This window comes from Mus caroli, chromosome 11 (assembly GCF_900094665.2).
Source record: "Mus caroli chromosome 11, CAROLI_EIJ_v1.1, whole genome shotgun sequence".
Classification (NCBI taxonomy): domain Eukaryota; kingdom Metazoa; phylum Chordata; class Mammalia; order Rodentia; family Muridae; genus Mus; species Mus caroli.
Window position 1 is genome coordinate 44,952,443 of NC_034580.1, and position 12,899 is coordinate 44,965,341.

Here is a 12,899-nt window from a genome sequence, read left to right on the forward strand (position 1 = left end):
AATGTTGCACCTTAACAGCTAATGGTATTTGTACAATCAGTAGATGAGATAATTTTCTTGGTGCTGCTTTTCCTAAGTACAGAGCCCAGAGTCATGGATGACATTTAGCCATGGGTGGGCATTTGGAAGTCCTTAGTTGGGTAAAGAAGACTTCCTTTATACTAACGACTTCTGACTAAAGCTGGTTACTTTGAAAGGACTGGTATAATCTCTAGGGTACTTACAATCTGTTGGAGTTGGGTAACCACTCCAAACTTTCAGCCAGAAACTGAGATTTATAGAGCTCTTTATTCCTAGCGTGTCTTTTTTTTTTTTTTTTTTTTAATGACAAAGAAAGGTCTAGAACAAGATTTCCAGGTGAGCTCCCAACCAAGAGGTAGTGTGAGAAAGGGGAAAGTTGCACCTAAGTACGCACCTTCTAGGATTACTATTGCTGTGATGAACACCATGGCCGTAAAACAACCGGGGGAAGAAAAGCCTGACTTGCTTTCCATTTCCATATCACTGCTCACCATTGAAGAAAGTTGGGCCAAGAACTCCACCATGGCAGAAACGTGGAGACAGGAGCTGATTGATGCAGAGGCCATAGAAGAGTGTTGCTCACTGGCTTGCACTCTTGGCTTGCTCAGCCTGCTTTCTTATAGAACCCAGGACCATCAGCCTAGGGGTGGACCCATCCACAATGGCCTGGGCCCTCTCACATCAGTCTTTAAGAAAATACCTTACAGGCTTGCTGGCAGACCAATCTTCTGGAAACATTTTCTCAATTGAGATTCCCTCCTCTCAGATGACTACAGCTTGTGTCAAGTTGACATAAAACTATCCAGCACTGTATATTGTCCCTTAGCTTCACTTGTGTGAGATTGAAGTATAACAGAACATGGATTTAGAAGACCCTTGCTCTTTTTGAAGATAACCTAGTCCAGTACTCTAATGACCATCAATGACTAAGGCCTCACTTGATAGCAGCCGCAGTTGGCTCCCCTATGGTCTCACGGTGAGCAGGAGAGTCCAGTCTTCAGTTGGTGCCGGGAGATTTCTGTGGATTGGGTGGATGTTTTATATATATATATATGTATGTATGTATGTATGTATGTATGTATGTAAATGCTGACATTGCTGATTCCACTGCAGCTGCTTTCCTGTCAGTTTACTTTGATCCCATCGATGTTCCCCAGGGTTTTCTGCTTTCTGATCACTGTCTCTGCCTATTGTCCCCTCTCCTTTCATTTTGCTTTTCTTAGACACATTTTCCATCTTTTCCTAGTTTTCCTTCTAACTCCACTATTTTATTTTTCTTCAGCCATTACCAGTCACTTGTAAGCCTTCTTAAAAACAGTATACATGTGTTTTATCTTCATGTATGTACACACACATGTGTTCTTGGTGCCTTCAGAGTCCAGGAAAAGGTGATAGGTCCCCTGAAACTAGAAATTGGCTGTTCTGAGCCACTATATGAGTGCTGGGAACCAAACTGGGTCCTGTTAAGAGCAGTCAGTGCTCTTAACGGCTGAGCCATTTCTCCAGCCCCACAACCAATTTCTTTGAGTAGCAGTTTCACTGGAGCAAAGATTGTCTAAAATATGGCTCACCAGATAGCCTCAGAACCATTTGGGTCCCCAACTGCCTTGAACATTGGGCTGAGGAATTTGGGCTTTAATTTTACAGGAAGGAAACAGCAAAGGCATTTGAACAGAAAAGTGACAGGACAAATCTGTGTTTTAAGAAACTAGTAATAAATCTCAGCAAGAAATTTATAATTGGAACATCATACCTTGTATCTATCAGAGTTACTGCTCTGCTCCTCTCTAGTGCTGGAGAAAACCTATGGCCTCAAGCTTGCTGGGCAAGTGCTCTACCACTGAACCACACCCCTGCCTTAATGGTTTGAATGAGAAGCCTCCCACCAGTGGGTCCCTACTGTTCTGGAAGTTAGGAGGTATGGCCTTCTTGGAGAGGGTGTGTCATTGAGAGAGGGCTTTGAGGTTTCAAAAGACTTGCATATTCCCAGTGTGCCGTCTGCCTCCTACTTGTGGATCTATTGTAAGCTCTCAGTGTGCCTGTGCTCTGCCATCTAAGACTCTAACCCTCTGAAACCATAAACCCAATTAAAAGCTTTCTTTTATAAGTCACCTTGCTCATAGTGTTTTGCTATAGCAATAAAAAAGTAACTGAAACATCTGCCAAACATGAAAAAAGGAAAAACTGTAGATACACAATTAAGGACTTGAGTCAGTGGAGCCATCGGAGAGCTGACGAGACTGACACAGGTGGGACCTCAGGTAGCTTGTCTCTCCACCCCCAACACCTTTCTCACTCTTCTTTTGCCAGCATCCCCGCTGCACTGTGCTGGGCACAAGACTTATTCCAGGGTGAGGTAAGGGAAAGAATTGCTGCTTCTTCCCAGCTGGTAAGACTCTTGAGCTGAGGCCTGAGTCATGATGGCATCAAGGAGGGAGGGTCCTGTTGCCTGCAGGAAGCTGAGTGCCTCCTGAGTTAGTAGGAACAGCTGAGAAGGGATGGAGCTCTCCATTCTGTAAGCTTTTTGAGTCCCGTTTACTATTGTCTGTGATTAACAACATTAGCTGTAGTATTAACATCTGCCATGAAATTTGGAGTCAGTACCTATTAGAAAAGAGAAACTGACATTCAGAAGGGTAATACAGTTTGCACCGATTTGAATCTTAGACCTTCTGAGTCCAGAGCCCCAAAAGAGGCCACTTCTAAGGTTCCTAATTTGGCACCTCAAAGTTGATTTTATTGTAAGCATGATTGCAGTGTCATTATATTTCTCCCACTCAGCCTTTTTCATTGAAATATAGAATATCTGGTAGTCAGTGCTGCGTTGGGTTGCTTGCTTGCTTGTTTGTTTTCAGAAAGGCAGATGACCCCAGCAGCTCTGTGGCCTGTGGTGGTAGCCTGGTACTGGGCATTGGCCTTATACTTAGAACCTTACACTTGCTGCACTAGCCCACTGCCACTGAGCTGTGCCCCCAATTCCTTTTAATTTTCTTACTGTGTTTGTTGTTTTTCAGACAGTGTCTTACTCTGTAGCTCAGATTGTCCTGGAATTCAATGAAATCCTCCTGCCTCGGCTTCTCCAGTGCTGCAATTATAAACATGAGCCACCTTATCCAGCCTCTTTTTTTGTTTGTTTGTTTTGTTTTTTGGTTTTTTGAGACAGGGTTTCTCTGTATAGCCCTGGCTGTCCTAGAACTCACTTTGTAGACCAGGCTGGCCTCAAACTCAGAAATCTGCCTGCCTCTGCCTCCCGAGTGCTGGGATTAAAGGCGTGCGCCACCACACCTGGCTACCAAGCCTCTTTTTAATTATTTTATCATTGCTTTTAGAGACAGAGTCTTGTGTATTCAGTCTGGCCTCAAAATTGCTGTATAAGTGAGGATGACCTTGAATTTCTGACTCTTCCACCTCCTAAGTATGGGGTTTACATGTGCCATCATGCTTGAATTTGTGTGGTGCTGGGGATCAAACCTTGGGCTTTGTGCATACTAGGCAAGCACTCTACCCACTGAGCCACACCTTAGCTCTCCTTTTTTATTTTTATTCATTTAGAAACTGTTTCGTTGACTTAACTAGGCTTCCTATGAACTTGCTATCCTCTTGCCTCTGCCTCCTGAGAGCTGTGATTACAACGGTATAGCACTAGGCCCAGCTTCATTCTGTTTTCATGGGAATAAAGATGAATAGAAAACATTGTTAATGGCTCTCATGACAGAATCACTTCTGGAGATTAGAAAATAACAGTTTTGTAGATGCCATTATAGTAATTATTTCATCAATGGACACTGAGAGCATTGAGTAAAAGCTTTTTGAGGCTCTAACTATTCACAGGATGATAAAGTATTACTCTACGGATTGCTTATTAATTAATAGAAATACATTTATTTATAATGAAATCTGGCAGGTATTAGTTATTCAAGTCATAAAGTTTGCCATCAATAATGAAAGTAAACACCCTTTGCTTCCTGAGGTGATTCCCTGGAGAGGGAGGACGGAGAGGAAGGAAGAGATTACCTCATAGCTCTCCTAACAACAATAAGAAAACATCCATCGGGAACGGAGCCAGGGGCTCCAGATAGAAAGGTGTGTTCAAAAAGGGCAGCTTCTTGCAACTTGGTGGTTCACAGCTGTTGCCCCCTTACTTGAGGTGAGGGCAAGAGTATCCGGAGCACGGTTGTCTTCAGCTATAGCAAGTTTTGAGGCCAGCCTGGACTGTGTAATACCAAGTCTTGAAAAACAAAAACAGGACTGGCAAGGTGACGAGGCAAATAAAGACATTTCCCACCAACCTGGACAACCTAAATTCAGTCCCTGGAGGCCACTTGATGGAAGGAGAGAACTAACTCCTGTAAGTTTTCCTCTGACCCCAAATGCATCATGGTACATGAGCACGTGCACACTCACACACAAAATAAACAATAAACAAATAAATAAAATCTGTGGGTTTTTTTAAAGTCAGTATCATGAACAGTGGACTAAAAATGACTAAGAAACTATTTTAGATCAAAAGAAATGAAGGGAACTCCCTCACAGTGCTAGGCTCCCTCCCAGAGCCCAGATTAAGCACAAACCACACACAAACACCATTTTCACAGAGAAATCCCTTATTAAGCTGATAATAAAGGTAAAAATGGTTGCTCTCTAACTTAGGCAGAAAAATAGCAGCAAGTGACTTTGCAGGTGTAATTTTTGAGAAGAGAAAAAAAGGGGGGGCTGTGTTACAGTGAGCTAGGATGTAGTGATAAGTTTTGTTGGTCATGTTAATAACGTTACCAAAAGGGGGGTTTGATTGGTGGACCTTGGTAGCCTCAGGAATGAGTCTGCATGAGGAAATGCCCAAATGAGGGAATAGGTCTTTATGCCTAGCTTTAGGGATATAATCTGTGGTTTACAGGGGAGAGGGAGGGAAAAGGGCAAGGCCTGGCAGTGCCATGTTTGCCAAATATGGGCATGCTAGAGCCCTTCAGAAAAGACAAGACAACCAGGTACAGGGTCCATAGTCCTTGGTTGAATTGTTAGGCTGAGTCAGAATAGCTGAATGTGAAGTATATTAAATACTAAATACATTTTATCAGAAGTAAAAGTTTAATATAATTAATAAATTGTGTGTATCTGAAATAACCTTGTTCTTAGGAGATACTGTTGAATTATTAAAGATTGAAATGTCCTGTTGGTTACAATCTGCTCTCAGTTGGTCCAGCAAAAAAAAAAAAAAATTCGTGTAGAAAGGCAGAAGTGTTTCCTGTTTGCAAATCTAAACAAAGATTATCTGAAAGCTCCCATAGTATGGAAACTGTTCCATTTGAAAATTCCTAAAATACTGGGGCTGGGGAGATAGCTCAGCAGTTAGGAGTATTGGCTGCTCTTCCTGAAGACCAGAGTTCAATTCCCAGCACCCACATGGTAGCTCCCAACTGTCTATAACTTCAGTTCCAGGCACTCTCACACACGAACGTCTATATATGCAGGCATGATACCAATACACATAGAATAAAAATAAGTAAATTATGAAGAAAAAAAAAAAGAAAAGAAAATTCTCAGAATAAAAAGGGAAGAATTACAGGGGAGAATTGCAAATTTAAGTAGCCATGCTAAGTTACTAAAACAACATAAATTCCTACTACAGAATAAATTGGCAGGCTAGTGAGATGGTCCAGTAGTTGTGAGTGCTTGCTGTTCTCAGAACTCATATGGGACAGTTCACAGTCACCTGTAACAACAGTACTGTCCAGGGAGTCAGTGACAGGTAGATACACTCGCATATACATATAAACATGAGCTTAAGTAATAACTTTTTTGTTGTTGTTGTTTTTCAAAACACAGTTTCTCTGTGTGGCCCTGACTGTCCTGGAACTCGCTCTATATATAGACCAGGCTAGCCTCCAACTCACAGTCTACCTGCCTCTGCCTCCAGAGTGCTGGGATTAAAAGACTCATAATATTCTTTATTTCACTGTCATCTCTAAGAATTAATACTAGCTGTGGTGGTGTAAGTGAGAAAGTCTTCCATAGGTGCCCGTATTTGAACACTTGGTCTCAGGTGCATGGTACCATTTGGGGATGTGTTGGAGGTGTGGCCTTGTTGGAAGAGGAGTATATTATTAGAGTCCAGCTTTGAAAGTTTAAAGATTCCCAAAATTTACTGCTGTTCTCTCAGCTTAGTGCTTATGGTTCAAAATGTGAGACTGGAGAGATGACTCAGGTTTCCAGTGCATTCTGCTCATGGAGAGAACCTGAGTTCAATTCCCAGCACCCACAACAGGTCTCTCACAACTGCCCGTATCCCCCCTTCCAGGGGGGTCTGTGGCTCCTGGTCTCTACAGGCAACTATAACTTGCATGCACAAAGCTACACACATAAACACGTAATTGAAATTAAAATTAACAGTGTTTTTAAAAAGATGTGAGTTCTTGGCATCCACTTCCTACCTACAGTTTGCTGCCATTCTTCCCCACCATGATGGAACTATAAGCCAAACAAGCCCCTCCTTGTATATGTTACCTTGGCTATGATGTTTAACCACAGCAGTAGAAAAGGAACACATAGCTGCATGATTGTTGAACTCCAAAGCCATGTCTTGGTGTTTCAGAACACAGGCATAGGGGTGATCTTGTCACGTTCTTTGTATCTGTTTAATGTTTCCATTACTTCAGTCTAATTAACCCTTCTCTCCTACCAGTTACTGCTACTCTAATCCTAGTTTTATCCTGAGGGTTAAGTTTCCTCTGTTGTCATCATCCCTCCTGAATCTGCACCAACTCTCCCAAGAGTTTTGTTTTGTTTTTAAGGTTTATTTACTTTTTTATTTTGTGTTTGTGTGTGTGTGTGTGTGTGTGTGTATGTGTATACCTGCATGAGTCTATGTGCACCATGTGTACAAGAGCCCTCGAAGGCCAGAAGAGAGTGTCTGTTCCCTCTAGAATTGGAGTTGCAGTAGTTATGAGCTGCCATATTGATGCTGGGAACCAAACCTCGTCCTCTGCAAGATCAACCAGTGCTCTTAGCCATCTCTTTAGTCCCATCCCCATGTGTAAATGTCTGAGCCGTCTTGTTAGGTTCTTTGAACCCAGCCCAGCTCTAGATGTTGGGGAGAAAGGGACTTTTTTCCTAGGAGGGTTTGTAGTATGCATGCTCCATCACCTTCTGTAAGAGACCACTGCCTCACTAACATCAGATGTGCTGCTGTACTTTTTTATTTGATCATTTTCAGTCTCCTTTGGCAACATTGTCCAGTCTCCTCTTTTTGCTAGGATGATAAAGCTACAGTGAGATTTATTCACTCTTGTCCTCCTAACAATGAATATTGACAAGCGTTGAACTAATTAAATTTTTCTTTCCCAAACAGCTTTCCTGTTGAGATTAGTTGACGCGCCCATTTAGTGTTCGGTTAAGGAAATTACTGGATTGGTTCCCTTGACTACCTGTGCAGCTCTCCCCACTACCAACTTGAGTCTTCAAGAGGGAGCCTCAGAACTGATTTCTAAAACCAATTGTACTTGGTGTGATTATAAAGCAATGAGACTGATTGTCATATGTCGTTTGTGGGATCCGTCTCAGTTACTTTATAGCCATACCTGGTATCTTAACACCACAGATCATGCCTGTTGATCAACATTATAAAAGCACATACTTAAGGTTTCTAAATGGAAATTTAAACTGGTTTAGCATTCTTTTATGATTCTTTTTAACTCACTCACCAGAGGCAGATGTTAACTTAATAATGGTAGTTTTAATTTTGTTGTCTCCTTTTTGTTTATAGATTTTTTAAGCAAAAATAAACTGATAAACTACTACTCTAATAAAGTGAATAAGCCGTTTTGAATACAGTATTATGCAAATATATATTCCGTTGAGCTATCTTTTTCTCAAAACTTCTGTTACTGAGTTTCTGTTGCATCTCATCTTGACTGCTAAAGGTAACAAGACATCAAAACAAGTGTTTTAATATTTGTTGACAGAGCCTTCAAAAGGTCAGGTCTGGGGTCTCTGCTTGCTGTTTTGAGAGGGTATTTTGTGTTTGGATGCACAATCCTCCTTCATACTCACAAAAGTGATTATAATTTTATCTTCCTCAAGATAATATGGGAAGCCTAAGCCTCCAGGACTTTGGAAAAGATGGATTGTAAAGGTTGCATGTTGTCACACTTAACTTTCCCTTAAGAAAGGACAGCTGCCAACAGCTGAATGTGGTAGAGAAGCTCCCCGTCACCTTAAAATAAACTGAAAAGCTGTTCCCTATTAGAGGACAGATGGGATAGTGGTCCGTGCTGACCTTTGGTGAGTAGCTGCTCACTTTGACTTAAAATAGGCCCTTGAAACTTTGTGAGAAAAGGACTTGAAAAAACAAGTGAACCATCGGGCAGAACTCTGAACAGCTTTTAGGAACTGAAGGCTTTAGGTATCATTATGGGTAGTAGTCCAGAAAGTTGAAACTTGGGCCTGCCTAGAGGATTTGAGTGTGCTGGGCATGGTAAAACAAGGTGGAAAACTGTAACATAAAACTCAAGTTTGAGACCAGCCTAGGCAACGTGATACTGTCTCCAAATTGGGTAGGGAAATTGTTGAGTTTGAGATCCGAAGTGCTCTGGAAGGAGCTTTACTGTAGACAGAAGACCAAAGTTAGTTTCAAAGGTTGTCAGTAAAAGATGTTGCCGTTTGGCACTTGTCACTACATAGCCAAGTGTGTGCCCTAAGAAGTAAGTACCCTTCTTTCTGTTTCTTAGACCAGTCCTTTGCTCAGCAGTGCGTGTGAGGATGAGTAGTGCAAGGACCACCTGCTCAGACTATTCATAAATGACAGTGCTTTTCTGTTAGAACGTTCAAGATTGTTTGCTAGAGAAAGGTTTTCTACTGTAGACTTAACCTGATTTAGTCACAGGTGGCTGCTTTCACAATGCTTCTAATGCACCAGTAAGGCAATTTGTGCATTGTTAACACCACAGTTGCTTTATGCGTTACCTGTTTGGAGTACTGTACATGTTCTCGTGCCTGTCAGTTTGCACAACTGCAGCTTCATGTCAGTTGAACTGGAATCTGTAAACCTTAGCGAAAATTATCGTAATTTCTCTATGGAGCATATGTGTATATTTATTTGATGTGTCTATGAATTTCAGATGTCACTTGAGTATGTGTATTTGTTTTACATTACAGGCACGGGAGATATTATTGCTGTCATGATAACAGAATTGAGGGGTAAGGATATTTTGAGTTATCTGGAGAAAAACATCTCTGTACAAATGACAATAGCTGTTGGAACTCGAATGCCGCCAAAGAACTTCAGCCGTGGCTCTCTAGTCTTCGTGTCAATCTCCTTTATTGTTTTGATGATTATTTCTTCAGCGTGGCTCATATTCTACTTCATTCAGAAGATCAGGTACACAAATGCTCGGGACAGGAACCAGGTGAGCTAACCAGTACTCTAACCAGCTATAATCCATGAGGATCTTGTGGTAATACTTCTTTATATCATGTATTTAAAAACAAGACCAACAACAACAAGATAAAAACATGCCAAGTATGGTGCTGTACCCTGTAATACCTGCACTCAGGGTTTTGAGGCCAGTTGGACTAAGCAGGAGTCCCAGGCTGCTCTGAGCTTTACAGACCAGATTATAGCCATATTCTATCTCAGTTTTAAAAAGAAAAAGAAATGAAAGAAAACGTTGTTTTACATAATCACACTGTAGCTATCAAAGTCAGAAAATGAATGTTCTTCAATACATTTCCTGACCTATAGGCTCTCTCAGGTTCTCCAGAACTTCTTAGAAGTATCCTTAAGGGCAACAAAAACCCCAGATTAGTTAGGCCAGAATGTGTGTTACATTTAGTTGTGGTGTCTCTTTACTGCTTCCTGATACTGGCATCTCAGAAGAGCACAGGTCTGTATCCTGTGTTGTGGTTTCAGTCAGGTTGTTTGCATTTTGTCAGCATCACCAGCTCCTTTAAGTATTAGGGTAGTGGTAACCTTGCTCTTATTTATTGAAGCACTAGAGATCCATTTCCCGAGTGGTTGCATCTTGCCCAAATGTAGTGAATATCACAGCACAGATCCACGGCTGCACTGGGTCCACTGATGTCTTTAGAGCTGTCCTGTTTAATCTGTGCTCATGGACATGTGTGCTTCTGTTCAACTCCATTACATGCAGATTCATGTACTCAGCACAAAAGCTGTAGGATAGGGTTTTTTTGTAAGGAAAGGGTCCAATATTCTCTCATAGCCAGAGACTCTCCCTTCCCCTAACCTTTCAGCACTACTAACTTAATCCTCATCTAGTGCCATTTCAAGAGTGTTGAATAGACAGAGTGTACTTCACCTGGAGAGCTGTGTTTCTTCTTTGTTCAGCAGAGTTCCAAGCTGTACACATCAGTAATTTTCTTTTTATTGCTGAGTAGTATTCCATGGTATGGATGTACTCTAATTTACTTAAGTATTTACTCACTGAAGGATAGCTGAATAATATTCAGCTAGGGAGTCTAATAAGTCAGCTATGATGTTCATGTACTGGTTTTTGTCTGACCATGAGTTTTCATTTTCCTGGAATAAAAGTATAATACTGAATAAATAAATGTTTAATTCAGGTTTGTTGTTGTTGTTGTTGTTGTTGTTTTTAAAGTGTGCCCTTTTCCAGTGTGTGGCTGTTCCAGTTTCTCCACATCTTGACATGATTTGATAGAATAACACTTCTTTTGTGATTATAATGTGCATTTCTCCCATTGTCACCTATATGAGCATCTCTCTCTCTCTCTCTCTCTCTCTCTCTCTCTCTCTCTCTCTCTCTGTGTGTGTGTGTGTGTGTGTATTATGTCCACTGCACCCAAGTTTGTGGTGTAGTTTCATGTCTTCATACTTGTATAGCAGGCACCATGCTGACAGCCATCTCCCTACCCTGAGCATATTTTCAAGTGCTTCAGTGAAATGTCTTGAGTCTCTTCCCTGTTTTCTTCCTGGATTCTTTGTCTTTTACTGTTGAGGATTTTAAATCCTTGTCTCTCTGCACCACATGTATACAGTGACCTTGGAAAATAGGGAGAGTGTTAGATATCCTGGGGTAGAGATACAGGCAGTTGTGAACCACCGTATGGATGCTAGGAATTGAACCCAGGTTCTCTGGAAGAGCAGCCAGTGCTCTTAACCACTCCTTACCATTGAGTTTTTGGACGCTTTATTTATTTAGATATGATATTTGCTATGTTCGATAATGTGCTTTCAAATACTTTCTTCCCAGTTTGTCTATTCAGTCACTTTAATAGTCTTGAAAAACAAATTGTTAAGAATTTTCTAATTTTGGTAAAGTTTAATATGTGAATTTTTCCTTGAAACTGTATGTTTTGTATCAATTGTAAAAAGCTCTTTATCACACAAAGATTTTCTTTAAATGTTTAAAGCATTACATTTTAGATCAAGTCAACAGGTCATTTGGCTGAAGTGGTTTCTCTTCTAATGCACACATTTTGTGCTATACATTTCTCTCTGCACTGTTTTAGCTCTCCCTAACAGGTTTTGGCACATGCTTTCATTCAGTTGTGTGTTCTCCTGCCTCAGGCCCCCAAGTACCAGGATGATAGCGTGCACCAGCATGCTCAGTCAGCCTGGTATATTTTTTCATTTAACACTTCTTCAACCTGTGTATTAAGAACTGCCTCGTTTCCAATTTAGAGTCTGCTGTGAGGTAGAGCTAATGGTGCTTAATTTGCTTGTGCTATGATCAGAGAAATTCTGGTTTTAGTTCTTTCTAATTTTTAACTTGCTTATGACCAAAGGTGTAGTTTAATCTTGGTGTTTTATGTATACAGAAGAATATGTGTGTTGTGTCAATGGGGGTACGTACTAGAGATGTCCGACCAGTGCACTCAGCTTGCTCGTGTGGGCAGCAAGGGTCAGGAGATTGCTGTCCTTCCCACTGAGTGAGAGCAGTGCCAGATAGGGAGGATGAGCACAATTTCCTCTTTGGCACCTGACTAAAATGGAGCAGACACGGCTCTGGAGGTTTCCTGATATGAGTCCACTCTTCCGGGTATCGGGCTTCTCTTGGCTGTGGCTGTTCCTGTAGGTAGTTCCGGGCTGAAGACTTGTGCAGCACAGAGTTGGGAATCCGTGGGGCAGAAAGGAAACTAGAGACCTCAGCACTGGCATCGATTCAAGGCCAAAGCCGTAGACAGGCCTTCCTCTTTATCAGGAATGGTAGTCTGTGCTAGCTTACAAAGAAATCGAAGATTTGGATTTATTATTATTAAATACCATATGAATAATAAATAATTTTATTATAATATATCATATGGAACACCAAAGGTAGGACAATCAGGAGTTCTTCTGAAAACATTTTAATCAGAAGTCCAATGATAATATTAGAACTAAATGAGGCATATCCAAAGGCCTTTGAAAAACTCATGGTAGTCCTAGGAGCCTGGTACTTGATGATTGTGCTTTAATTAACGCCCTCGGTAGGTCCTGCATGTGATGAAGGAGTAAAAGCTCACCATCCGGCACAGGCCACAGCGGGCACTTGTTCCCTAGCATTTGTTGCAGCTCCTTTCAAAGCATCCCTCTCCAGACGATCCTTTGTAGAAAGTGATGTTCTGACCTTTTTTCCTCTTTCTGTTTTCCCTAAGGTTGAAAAATGCTTGATGAAATTTTTATGTGGCTTAAAAAGCTTAGCTTATTAAAGTTTAATGTGAAGGTGGCAATAGCTCAACTGGTTGGAATCTTAGGCTATTTTAAAAAAGAAGCCTGAGGTATTAGCAAAGAAAAACCTGGGTTGAAAGGAAAACCTCACAGAATGCCATCTTTATGCTGGCTGCTCAGAAGGACCACATATTCTGAGTAGCGTCCCAACATTGGGTAGTAGTTACACTGAAGATCATTTCGCATGTGGCTTGAA

General features: G+C 41.3%; 1 protein-coding gene across 6 annotated transcripts in view; it reads left to right on the plus strand.

Annotated features, from left to right (window-relative positions):
- Rnf130 (ring finger protein 130) overlaps positions 1–12,899 on the plus strand; it is a 98,490-nt gene that overhangs the window by 38,771 nt on the left and 46,820 nt on the right. For all 6 annotated transcript variants that reach the window (XM_021176681.2, XM_021176683.2, XM_021176682.2 and 3 more), the window contains one exon: positions 9,172–9,422. In XM_021176681.2, the coding sequence (XP_021032340.1) occupies positions 9,172–9,422 (251 nt within the window). The remainder of the gene's footprint in view (positions 1–9,171; positions 9,423–12,899) is intronic.